The following is a 13,294-nucleotide window of genomic DNA, read 5'->3' on the forward strand; positions in this document are numbered from 1 at the left end:
AGGCCATTTTAGAATATCTTTGTAGAATAAGCAATAATTTATCTCTTTTCACAGCTTCTTTGCTTTATTTTATGACATACCAAAGGCATGCAAGTATACATGATAAAATAGCTTTTAATTTCATCACTTTTCAGGAGGAATGAAGCATTATTTCAATGAGCTGTAAGGGTACCAACAAATTTGAGCACGTCTGTATCTATGTATATATATAGATAGATAGATAATAAATTAGCACAGAAAACACACCCAACAGATACAGACATAACACAAACAATGAGAACTAACACACTCAGTGCACAGTCCAGGCCACGCCCCCCTTATAACACAAGCAATGAGAACTAACACACTCAGTGCACAGTCCAGGGCCACGCCCCCTGATTGTTTTGCAAACTCCAATTTTCAATACATGTTTCATAGCTTACATGACAAAACCGAGTGTCACCAAGTAGATAATATAGAGTCCATGTAAAAAGGTTCTTAGAAGCACCTAAAAAGGTCTCCCCACAGCGGCAAAGCAAGGTTCTAACGAGAGCCTTTACTTCTAGAGTGTAGGCATTATTCAAAGAACGGTGAAGGATCCTGCTCGCTAGTGCGTATGGGCAAATGCTCTACGTTTCGGAATTACAGAATTGTAATTGTATTATCTTTTCCAAGTCATGTCATTCCAAGTCGTTTTCACAAAACCAATTTGCTGATTCAGTACCCGAATATGCTCTACATTCGTTTTCTAAAGACTTGATCTAATGTAGCCGTAGTGAATGCGTGTCCGTGTATAATTGTTTAATTGCCCAGCCAGGTTTAACACGTTAATTAATTCCGGGGAGTATAAAGGTGCTGGCTACGCGCTTATCGGTATGCAGCTGCAGTGTTTGATGTTGAACGGAAGAGTTTACAATGGGGACGCGCAGTGTTCAGACAGCGCTTTTGCGCACTTTGATTTTACTTGTGCAGCTCCACGGCGGTTTCGGATGGAGCTGGTCGGATCAGCCGGTTTATAACCCAGTGCTGATTACCGCGCCGAGAGCGGTATTTCAGGCGAAGCCCACCCCTCTCTCCGTGCAGAGAGCTGACCTGTCGCTGTTGGATTTGGTCACCCTGGACTGCAGGAAAGACGCCATGGTAGTGACCGTGAACCGGGTCTTGTTTGGGATCGGTTACCTGGTGAACAGCGCCGACTTGAGCGTGGGGTCCACGGGTTGCTCGGCCACCTCCTCCGACAGCGTCGCCAACACGGTTTTGTTCAGCATCCAGCTCCAGGACTGCGGCTGCACTTTCCAGGTAACCCTGCGTGTCGATCACATTTGTTATTGTGGTAACCAGTAAAGTAAACTGTCTAGTGGGTAGCCCAGCTTTCTTTATTGCTTGCACTTCACTGTGAATGTCTCGCATACAGTTACGCACACATTTATTACATTAAAACTTGTCATTTGTGTTCATGCAGGTAAGTATATACAGCAGAACACCTCGGTCTGTGAATTTTCAAGTTTTGGTTCCAAATCTTATAGACGCTGGTATGTGAAAGTGTTGGACTGCTTTGTGCATTAATTGGGTATCTTGAACAACTTCTGAAGTCATGCATTTTAATGTTTTTGTGGCTTTCTCATTTTAAGTTAACTGCTTATGTGGCCTATTGTCAATTAACTTAAACAATCACTAATTTTACCTTGCTTTTGCAGCGAGATGCATTAAATAGGAGTTCAGTTTACTGACCAGTTGCAGCCTGTCATCCAAGTTGTTTCCTTGTCATATTCATGTGTATTGAACTGTTTGAACAAGCGCTCAATTCCTTGTGTGCCTTAAGGCATTAAAGCACAAGACAACTTCACTTTTTTTTTTTATAATCAAGCATTGAAGGGTCACTTCAACTTCTGTCCCTAGGTATTCCCAGACTTCCTGAGCTACACAAACCATCTCTATTACAAGCCTGCCAGTGTTGGCATCATCACCAGGGTTAATATGGCTGCTATTCTCCTCGAATGCCGATACCCGAGGTACTGTACCAAGCAAACGGGGACCTGAGGGGCCGTATCTGAACTTCACACTAAATCACTTTGCTGCTGGTCACTCGCTTGTATCGGGGTGCTCAAGTCTCTGCTGCTGTAGTATAAGATTTGGGCAATTCTATTGAAGCCAACATTTCTTGTATTCCTGTGTTATCTCAAATAGGATGCCAGTGATGCATGATATCACTTACAAGGATGTGGTTTTTATTTCTTTCAGAAGGTGGAATGTCAGCAGCAGCCCCATAAAACCAACCTAGGTGCCCTTCACGTCAACAGCCTCTACAGAGCAAATCCTGGACTTCTCCTTGCTGCTCATGAATGGTATGAAGGAATGGGCTGGGGACGGGGTTTAATCAGAACCTGGCGCTTGTCTTTTGAACCAGTTTCCCTTGTATTGGATGCTGAAGTTTAATCTTCAAATGGTCTTTAACCTCCCCTCCCATAATTTTATAATTGAGGGATGCTGTGTGACTTCCAACCCTATAGGGCTCGACGATATTTTCAGCTTTTATCGTATGTATTAATTTATGGGCTGAATAAATGTGTTTCTTGTAATCTATCAAATGTTATACTTGAGCAGCAAGACAGCTTCCAATTCAAGTCACAGCACATGAATATATACACCTGTTGTAATTACTGTGAAATAGTCTTTAAAGATTTGTTTTATTGGAGAACATTTATCTTCAGAAGTGCCACGAAATGTATTGATACAACAAAACAAAATTGTTAACGTTTCACTTGTGTGGCGGATCTGCCATTGAGAGAATCAAACTAGGTTTCTGTGTGTTTGTATATAGTTTTATACTATTGGAAATATACAGTTGCACATCACTGCTTGTATGACTGTTTACTAAAATAAACTGCCTATCCTTTTAAAGTTAACTCTTTATGCAACTACCTTTTTTTCTTTACACAACGCCATGGGAACATATCCCTTCCCCATGCAGTGCATATACTGCAGTATAGTACTTCTCACTGGTTTTAAACATGTTGACGTGATATTGCTAGTTTGCCATTTTTTCTTCTTGCAATAATGTGTACAAAAAACTTCCCTTTCTACAGTAATGTTAGTGATATTTTACAAACAATATTTGTGCTGAAAACCAGTTATGCTTTACCAGTGTACAAATGATTATCAATGAAACCATGATGTGAAGTTAAGCCTCAGCAGGGCCATAGGTGTGTTTTTTTTCTCCCCATGCAGTGCATATACTGCAGTATAGTACTCGTGTCTTTACTATAGTTTTAAAATAAAGTAACATGTGTAGGTGATATTGCAAGCTTGCCATTCTTGCAATTACATTTAATGTGTACAAAAAACTTCCCATTCTACAGTAGTGTTATTTTAAAAACAATATTTGTTGAAAGCCAGTCATGCTTTACCAGTGTACAAATGATTATCAAAATGAAACCATGATGTAAAGTTAAAAGCATCGGCAGATCCTGTTTTATGCGTCGGTTCAGTGCTGCTTCATTGGGTTATGGACGATATAAATTGTTGCAAAAAAATGTATCGTGACTTGCCCCTATCCCGGGGTGTCCAATCTCGGTCCTGGAGGGCCATTCCACTCCTGGTTTAACATGTAAAATTATATAATAAACTACGTTTGGGTGGAGGTTTAATTAAACTATTTAGAACAGGGTTGGAACGAAGACCAGGACTGGAAGGGTCAACGTTGGACACTCCTGCCATATCCTCATTTCATGTGTGTTCAGACATTGTATTGAATAGTCTGCCTTAACTGAACAGAAGTTAACTTTCACCTTTTTCCAGAAAGTCTGCCATGAAGTACATGGAGCAGGAGTGGCTGAAGTTGGGCCCTCTACTGGTCTTTGTTCTAAACTATGTAGTTAAACCTTTTATCCAGACCCGGAAGTAGTTTGTCCATTTAAACCGGGATGGGCAGGGCCCTCCAAGACTGATTTGACACCCTGTTTGTTGCCAGTGCACGATTCCTCTGCCAGCTAACTGGAGTGGTCCTGTAGTAAGGATTTGGTAGTGCTTTCTTTCCTGTATTGCATGTTTTAATGCTGGTCTCTTTTCAATGCGTCTCCTTGCTTCCTGTTCCAGATAACTGGAGTAGTCCCAGAGTCTCCAATGCCATCTACCTGGGTGACGTCCTTCACATCGAGGCTTCTGTTGCCGTCGACAACCACGTGCCGCTGCGGCTGTACTTCGACAGCTGCATCGCGACCCTGAGCGACAACAAGGACTCTGAGCCCAGATACGCAGTCGTGGACAAGCTTGGGTGAGAACTGGAGTTACTTCAAACACACTGGCTCATGCCAGAGTGTGTTGACCAATCCCAATGTTTCTGTACATGAGTGAGTAGATAGTGATGCTCTTGGAGTTGCTACTCCTGAGTCTTCAATGGCCAAAACTTGGCCAGTGGAATGTCAGAAAGTGGCACACTGTCAGATTTTGGTACAGATGCAATAAAGATCTGATGGGTGTTTTCTTATTGTCAAACATTAATTATGCATTATTTTTTGCAAACTTAAACTGGAAATAGACAACGAATTTCTCTAAAAACAATAAAATAAATTCACTACGAACAAGACAAAATGAAAAGTCCACCACAGTTACAGAAGTAAAAAATGAACAAGACCCAATGTCTTGCATATGATAAATATTTGCATACTGTTTTCTTAATGGTGGGAACATATGATAAAATAAATTTTAAATGATTTAAAAGAGCGAAAAAAGCATAACCTACCAGATTTGAATCAGCGCTTTTGGCAGAAGTTTAGGCATGCGCGATCAAGGCAAGTGGCTGTCTACCACTTTGTACCGCGTAACTGAAAATGACACTACCCCGTTAGTCCCTCCGGGTATACTTTTTGTAAATACCCCAACAACTTAATGTTTTGATATTAAAACAGTAACATAACAATACTTAAAAGCAGCAATGCACGCATGGAAAGGAACGTAGAACTATTTTGTATCAGTTTTGCTTGGCAAGTTATAGAACGGCGTCTTGTGTAATACAAGGGCGGTAATAAAAAGCAGGCTATAGTGCCTCATAATGGGAAGCGCTTAATGCGTCCGGATTATATAAAAACATGTAGTCCGAGGGATGCTTTTCTATTGTGTTGTATTTATTTTTCTGAAACATAAATAATAATAATAATAATAACATTAATAATAATAATAATAATAATAATAATAATAATAATAATAATAATAATAATAATAATAATAATAATAAAAAAATACCATAATTATAAATGAATGTCAGATTTCAGTCACCGATCAGTTTACACTGATCCAATTGTTTAGTTACGGATGCAGTTATATTATTCATTTAAATAAAGTAATTGATGAGAAGAAAACTCCATTATAACAACTACAGTTGTTCACACAGAAGTTGCTTATACCGTTGGAGTAGAAAACGAATTCTAGCTGGGTAAAATGTATTACATATGTACAGTACTGTAGAAAGCACAGTATCTTATATGAAGAAAGGGATGCGCTGTTGCAAGGAGTGGGCAGTTTGCACGCGCTTAGAACAAGAGATGTACAGGATAATAATCTGTTGAACACAGCACTCGAATTCGCATCTTCACTAAATCTAAAATACCTGATAACTCACGCCTCAGTCTTACTGCAGACTGAACCGAGCCCTGTCTGCTCCCATCCTGCTCGCTACTGCGTATGCACAAATGCTCTACGTTTCGGGGGGGAAAAATAAATCCATGTAGGCTACCCAGTTGATTTTTATCAGAATTGTAATTGGATTATCTTTTCCAAGTCATGTAAACACAGGTCAGTTTTCCGAATAGGCTCTACATTTGTTTTCTGAAAACTTGATCTCATGTAACCGAATGCTTGTCCGTGTATAATTGTTTAATTACCCAGCCAGGTTTAACACGTTAATTAATTCCGGGGAGTATAAAGGTGCTGGCTACGCGCTTATCGGTATGCAGCTGCAGTGTTTGATTCTGAGCTGAAGAGTCTACAATGGGGACGCGCGGTGTTCAGACAGCGCTTTCGCTCGCTTTGATTTTACTTGTGCAGCTCCACTGCGGTTTCGGATGGAGCTGGTCGGATCAGCTGGTTTATAACCCAGTGCTGTTTACCGCGCCGAGAGCGGTATTTCAGGCGAAGCCCACCCCTCTCTCCGTGCAGAGAGCTGACCTGTCGCTGTTGAATTCGGTCACCCTGGACTGCAGGAAAGACGCCATGGTCGTGACGGTGAACCGGGACTTGTTTGGGATCGGCTACCTGGTGAGCAGCGCCGACTTGAGCGTCGGGTCCGCGGGCTGCTCTGCTGCCTCCTCCGACAGCGTCGCTAACACGGTTTTGTTCAGCATCCAGCTCCAGGACTGCGGCAGCACTTTCCAGGTAACCCTGCGTGTCGATCGCATTTGTAACTGCGGTAGCCAATAACGTAAACTGTCTCGCCCAGCTTTCCTTATTGCTTGCACTTGTGTGACGTTCTCCAATACAGTAGTGCGCACATTTACAACACTTGGGTTTGTATTGGCTGTATGTACCAGTCTGCATGATGAGAGGCTGTGAGAATTTACGTTTTCGGTCAGTAATAGGTCATATGAAGTCTGTGTGAAAATGTTGGACCACTTTGTGCTATGATTAAGCATCTTAAACAACTTCTCAAGTTTCATGCTTGTTAACATCTGTGGTCATGTTGTCTTGTTGTTTTTTAAATGACTTGCATGCGTGGCCTATTCAACTAAATTAAACTACTATTTTGCCTCTTAGTAATTTCCTGAAACTTTCTAGTTTAAAGTGGTTTGATTTCATATGCACAACCAAACTGAAACAATGGGGTGTTCATACATGTGCACACTACTGTAGAGCTACAGGTTCAGTACTATCCTGAATCTGGAGAGTATGTTTAATCCTTTTAAGGCACATGTGTTACACAAATATAAATTATGCTTACTTTCTCTTTGCAAAACTTTAAAACATGTGTTCTGAAATTTTAGAGCTGGTGATCCAAATGGTTAGATTCCTCCTTGATACTAGAGTTGCACTTAAATGTAACAAGGAACTGTTTGAACTGCCCCATTCCTTGTGTACCGTAAAGGGATTAAAGCACAAGACAACTTCACTTTATTTATTTTATTAAAAATTAAAGGGGTTCCTTCAACTTTCCTTAGGTATTCCCAGACTTCCTGAGCTACACAAACCATCTCTATTACAAGCCTGCCAGCGTTGGCATCATCACCAGGGTTAATATGGCTGATATTCTCCTCGAATGCCGATACCCGAGGTACTGTACCAAGCAAACGGGGACCTGAGGGGCCATATCTGTAAACTTCACACTAAATCACTTTGCTGCTGGTCACTCGCTTGTACCAGGGTTCAAGTCTCTGCTGCTGTAGTATAAGATTTGGGCAATTCTATTGAAGCCAACATTTCTTGTATTCCTGTGTTATCTTAAATAGGATGCCAGTGATGCATGATATCCCTTACAAGGATGTGGTTTTTATTTCTTTCAGAAGGTGGAATGTCAGCAGCAGCCCCATAAAACCAACCTGGGTGCCCTTCACTTCAACAGCCTCTACAGAGCAAATCCTGGACTTCTCCTTGCTGCTCATGAATGGTATGAAGGAATGGGCTGGGGATGGGGTTTAATCAGAACCTGGCGCTTGTCTTTGAACATTAAGACCAGTTTCCCTTGTATTGGATGCTGAAGTTTAATCTTCAAATGGTGTTTAACCTCCCCTCCCAGAATTTATAATTGCGGGATGCTGTGTGACTTCCAACCCTATAGGGCTGGACGATTTAATATTTTCAGCTATTGATTACACTATAACTTTTTTTTTTTTTTTGGTTCCTGGGTAGTAAGTGTTATTTCCTAATTGCTTATGCCTCAAGTATAGGAAATGTCTATTCCCCCACAAACTTTGCTTTTGTGACCAGGACAGTGATATTTTGAAATTTACCTATTTTCCAGAACATTCCAGATACTCAGTGCTGAGTAAACTTGGAGTAACTTCTAGAACTTTCCAGTAATATAAATACAGGGGCCTTAAGCCCACCAGTTCGGTTTAGTTCCAGCTGCCTAAGTGGATACATATCTGCATTTTTCTGAGATGGCATCAAGAGGCTTCAAGAAGCAAAGTTTGTGGGGAATAGCCATTTTCTATACTTTTGAGGCATAAGCAGTTGGGGGGGGGGGGGGGGGGGGGGAAATAACACTTACTACCCAGGAACAAAAATTGTGTTCTAGTGTTATCGTATGGATATTATGATTTATGGGCTGAAATGTGATTCTTCTAATCTATCAAATGTTTTATTTGAGCATCAAGACAGCTGGCAGTTCAAGTCACAGCACATGAATATAAATACACATGTTGTAATTACTGTGAAATAGTCTTTAAAGATTTATTAGAGGACATTTAACGTAAAGTGCCATGAAATGTATTAATACAACAAAACAAAATTAGTAATGTTGCCTGGAAGCATTAGTTTTCTTCACTTGTGTGGTGGATCTGCCATTGAGTGAGTCAAACTAGGTTTTTGTGTGTTGTATAGAGTTGCACATCACTGCTTGTATAACTGTTTACTAAAATAAACCGCCTATCCTTTTTTAGAAGTTAACTCTATGCAACTACCATTATTTTACACAACGCCATGGGAACATATCCCTTCCCCATGCAGTGCATATACTGCAGTATAGTACTTCTCACTGGTTTTAAACATGTTGACGTGATATTGCTAGTTTGCCATTTTTTCTTCTTGCAATAATGTGTACAAAAAACTTCCCTTTCTACAGTAATGTTAGTGATATTTTACAAACAATATTTGTGCTGAAAACCAGTTATGCTTTACCAGTGTACAAATGATTATCAATGAAACCATGATGTGAAGTTAAGCCTCAGCAGGGCCTGTTACGTGTCAGTTTGGTGCTGCTTCATTGGGTTATGGGCGATATAAATTGTTGCAAAAAATATCATGACTTGCCCTTATCCCGGGGTGTCCAATCTCTGTCCTGGAGGGCCATTCTATTCCAGGTTTAACGTGTAAAATGATATAAGCTACGTCTGCGTGGAGATTTAAACTATTTAGAACAGAGCTGGAATGAAGACCAGGACTGGAAGGGTCAACGTTGGACACCCCTGCCCTATCTTCATTTCATGTGTGTTCAGACATTGTATTGAATAGTCTGCCTTAACTGAAGACAAGTAAACTGTCACTTTTTTTTCTCCAAAAGTACTTCATGACAGACATGGAGTAGGAGTGGACGAAGTTGGGCCTTCCACTACTGGTGGGGTGGATTATCTTAGTTTGGGGGGGGGGGGGGGGGGGGGGGGGTTAAAACTTTTTATCCAGACCCTGGAGTAGTTTTTGTCTGTTAAACCTGCAGTGGAAGGGCCCTCCCCTGGCATGGAGGGTTCATTCAGCTGTTTATTGCCAGTGCATGATTCATCTGCCAGAAATTGAGTGGTCCTATAAAGGATTTGCTAGTGCTTTCTTTCCTGTAGTAGAGGTTCTTATGTATTATGTCTCCTTGCTTCCTGTTCCAGATAACTGGAGTGGTCCCAGAGTCTCCAATGTCATCTACCTGGGTGACATCTTTCACGTTGAGGCTTCTGTTGCTGTCGACAACCACACGCCACTGCGGCTCTACGTTGACAGCTGCATTGCGACCCTGAGCGACAACAAGGACTCTGAGCCCAGATACGCCATCGTGGACAAGCTTGGGTGAGAACTGGAGTTCCTTCAAACACACAGGCTCGTGCTGCACTCTGCTTTTATTGAACCTGTTTCAATGCTGTGTGTTGGAGGTGTAACCCTCTCCTCATGCCTGTCTCCTGTCTCCCAGCTGCCTGATGGATAGCAAGTCTCCAGACTCCTCCTCTTCATTCACCAGACCTGCTCTGAACAAGCTGCGCTTTGACATCACTGCGTTCAAGTTCCAGGGGGATTCCAGGAGCATGGTAAGGCTTGGCTAGACCTGGGTCCTTTTTTAATCAAATCTACAATGACCAGTGTTTCCTTCTGGTGCATTGATTTGCTGTCTGGTGTTTGACTACATTCCCATTATGACTGTTCCCCTCTTGTTTCAGATCTACATGACTTGCACACTGAGAGCAGTCAATGCTGACAAACCAGCTGATGCAGCCAACAAGGCGTGCTCCTACCAGAAGCAAACCTACAGGTAAGCTCTTGCAGTGCAAGTGATTAGATCCTCTGCTGAACAGATTAGCCTTTAAATCCAGACCCTGTCCCCTTATTCCACCATGCTAGTTTGTGATTGGCTGTAGCAGACTCATCTACCTAAGCGAGCAATCCCAGCATCTCCAGTTTTGATAAGCACATGTGGGATGAACTTTGCCATTGCAAACTGCAGTCCTGGAAGTTTACCTCTGGCACAGTTGCAGCTCTCCTCCAAGTACAAGTTCTGCCACAGTCTCAGCCTGGAGTAAATTGATGTAATTTGTGGGCAACCCATATTTGGTGCTTCTAATGTTGTATGCAAGTCTTTGTTCACACTGATTTTGTGGTATGTGGGTTTATTTATTTAAGGAGCTGGGTTATTCCGTGCCCTATGTTCTAATCCTGTATGAATCATTTCATACTCCTGCAAAGATTTTCATTTCAAGTTTGGCTATTCAATATCCTCTTGTAGAAATATTGGATCCTCCCTGTGTGTGCACTGGTTGAAATGTATGATCCTTGAGTGTTGGGACAGTGGAGGTTCTGCAGATCTGTAGCTCTGCACAGTCCTTTGTACACTAGCTGGCTCTTACCTATCCTCCTGCTGCGCATTCCTTTTTCTCCAGGTGGGTCTCTGAGGACGGCTCCTCTGCAGTGTGTGGGTGCTGTGATGCTGGCTCCTGCTCCGTGACACCCCGGTTCCTCGCAGACCCTCCTCCTCCCAAGCAGGTGGGCCACTTGGGGATTCCTGCCGGGATCAACCAGCCTGACTGGCGTGGAAAGTGGCTGCACAAGAGAGCAGCTTCTCTTGATCCAGGTACTGTCTGAACACCCAGCCTGAGCGAGGCCTCTTCATAGGACTGGAACTCTAACCAAGCTGCACAAATACTGTCACTTGGGAACTCCAGTTTAATTTAGTCTTAACCCTTTACTGCCCAGTGTCCAATATGTGACTTTGAGAAAGTATGGGAGCATACCCAGGGCAGTAAAGGGTTAAGAGTTCTAACCACTGCTTCAAATTCAACTGGTTGCCATTAACATTGACTGACCTTTGCAGTAGGCCAATTGGTCTGATTGCAGCTTGACCATTTGTGTGAGTTTAAACGCATGAAGGGATCACATACCAGGAAGCAGCTACAACTTGTTAGTCTTTCACATCTGCATGTGCTGAACTGGAAATGAGATGCGTTCTGTTAAATGGAAGAAAATGGGCACCAGTGGCTTGGCTAGGGCTAAAGCATTTCTAACCTAATTTTGTCCTCCTTTTACAGTGGAGAGTTTGACCATGTGCTCCCCTTCAATGGAGTTGCATTGTGGAGTAGCTCAATCACCAGTGCATTACTTGGCTCCAGCAATGAACTTAACCTTGCCCTCCTGTCTCTCTCCCTCTGTGTAGCTGGCCAGGACCCCCAAGTGCATGTAAAGGAGATCACCATTGGCCCCCTGACCGTGGTTCATGTAGTTGGAGACCATGCTGTCGTGCTCAGTAAGGAGTCCCTGTACCACCCCCTGCAGTTTGTGGAAGAAGTGCAGGGTAAGTGCAGCTCTCAATGCTACTGAGTTCTGAACCAGCTTGCTGTCAATGGAGGGTTAGCCTGCCTTCTGTATTTTACCTTGAGTTAAGTTGTACATCTTTTAAATGAAAGACTTAGTTTTGGTGCTTGTAGTTTGCATTGTCATCTACTGTTCCATTACTCCTGTAAGTAGTGTATACACTAAGCTATAGCTGGTTCAGCATCAGGCCAGAGTGTTTCCCAGTCCCAATGTAAACCCCCCATATGTTTCTGTACAGGAGTGAGTAGATAGTGCTGCTCTCTGCAGAGTTGCTACTCGTGAGTCTTCAATGGGTGTAGCTTCCCTCCTGCACTGTCCTGTTAACCCCTCTGTCTCTCCTGTCTCAGACTCTGGCTCTTCTGTCCCTGTGCTGGCAGTCTCTGCTGTGGCTCTGGCTCTGTCTTGCGCTATCCTGTTGGCTGTGTTCCTGAAGAGGCGCTCCCAGTCTAGTGACAAACTGCTCGCCATGTCTTCCTAATGTGTACATCTTGGGGTTTTGACTAATAAAAGCCTTGTCAAAGCTATTGTCGTTGCTCGGTCATGTGTTTTTTATAGGAGCTGCGTGTTGCATAATAGATGCTTGGTGGAGAAGTCCTTTCATCTAAATCTGCACAAGGTGACATCTCTTCTATAACGCATGCAATGTATCTAGTATTGTGGAACTATACACTCAGTGCTATACTGTTGCCCTATATGACTTCAATCTTTGGTTCTTAAGACCAGTAGAGGGTGTAACTGAACATTAAACTGAACAGACTAGAAGTGCTGTAATTTAAATACACTAGACTCCTTATTATTATTTATTTCTTAGCAGACGCCCTTATCCAGGGCGACTTACAATTGTTACAAGTTCACATTATACATTATTTCACATTATACAGATATCACATTATTTTTACATACAATTACCCATTTATACAGTTGGGTTTTTACTGGAGCAATCTAGGTAAAGTACCTTGCTCAAGGGTACAACAGCAGTGTCCCCCACTGGGGATTGAACCCACAACCCTCCGGTCAAGAGTCCAGAGCCCTAACCACTACTCCACACTGCTGCCCTTATTTGTAGTTCATGAAACCAGCAATTAGTAGTATTACAATATAAAGGTTAGTTAAGTTCCTTTAACTGCCCTGCCTTCTTAAATAACACTAAGTGGTTGCCTTGGCTTCCTCCACTGTTCAGGCAGTCCTACTTGATCAAAGGCACATGTGATCCAGCAAAGTAAGATAAATCCAGTACTGCAGTAGACCAAAGTGTTGTGGCTAACTCCAGCTGTCTGCTTTTAAAATGGAGCATGTCCTGAGGGTTAGTCACAAAATATGAAATCCCAATTGTGGCTTTCACCATTTGTTTACCTATCCTTGCAATAATTCAGTGATGTCTTTCAATGTAAGTTGTGGGGGGTCCCCCCCCCCCCCAAGAAGAACTCCAGTCTGTCCTGACAAGGACAGTGTGTCAAAACAGAAACTTTGCTTGAGTAATAACTAAACTTTAAGCAGTCCCTGGCTCCTACTCAGATGGCAAAGCCATTTACTGATACGTCTAAAACAATACTGCACAGAAATACAGTAAAGTTTTCCAACCTTTCTAGTATTCACTGGGTTTGAA

At 42.4% G+C, this 13,294-nt stretch overlaps 1 protein-coding gene and 1 pseudogene across 1 annotated transcript; both read left to right on the plus strand.

Annotated features, from left to right (window-relative positions):
* Positions 1–873: 873 nt before the first annotated feature.
* On the plus strand, positions 874–2,344 carry LOC131698624 (zona pellucida sperm-binding protein 3-like). Its single transcript, XM_058991215.1, has 3 exons — positions 874–1,278; positions 1,879–1,991; positions 2,221–2,344. Exons 1-3 carry the CDS (start codon positions 895–897, stop codon positions 2,258–2,260), a joined length of 537 nt encoding a protein of 178 aa, XP_058847198.1. The 5' UTR covers positions 874–894; the 3' UTR covers positions 2,261–2,344.
* A 3,597-nt stretch (positions 2,345–5,941) lies between these two features.
* LOC117963755 (zona pellucida sperm-binding protein 3-like) lies at positions 5,942–12,212 on the plus strand (annotated as a pseudogene).
* The last annotated feature ends 1,082 nt before the right edge of the window (positions 12,213–13,294 follow it).

Source organism: Acipenser ruthenus, chromosome 18 (genome assembly GCF_902713425.1).
Source record: "Acipenser ruthenus chromosome 18, fAciRut3.2 maternal haplotype, whole genome shotgun sequence".
In the NCBI taxonomy this organism is placed as follows: Eukaryota; Metazoa; Chordata; class Actinopteri; order Acipenseriformes; family Acipenseridae; genus Acipenser; species Acipenser ruthenus.

What these genes read in the sequence shown, in the direction of transcription:
- LOC131698624 (XM_058991215.1), top strand. Translation starts at nt 895, where the DNA reads ATGGGGACGCGCAGTGTTCAGACAGCGCTTTTGCGCACTTTGATTTTA. An exon ending in ACTGCGGCTGCACTTTCCAG is followed by an intron (nt 1,279 to 1,878) that starts GTAACCCTGCGT and finishes TTCTGTCCCTAG; the next exon opens with GTATTCCCAGACTTCCTGAG. An exon ending in CTCGAATGCCGATACCCGAG is followed by an intron (nt 1,992 to 2,220) that starts GTACTGTACCAA and finishes TATTTCTTTCAG; the next exon opens with AAGGTGGAATGTCAGCAGCA.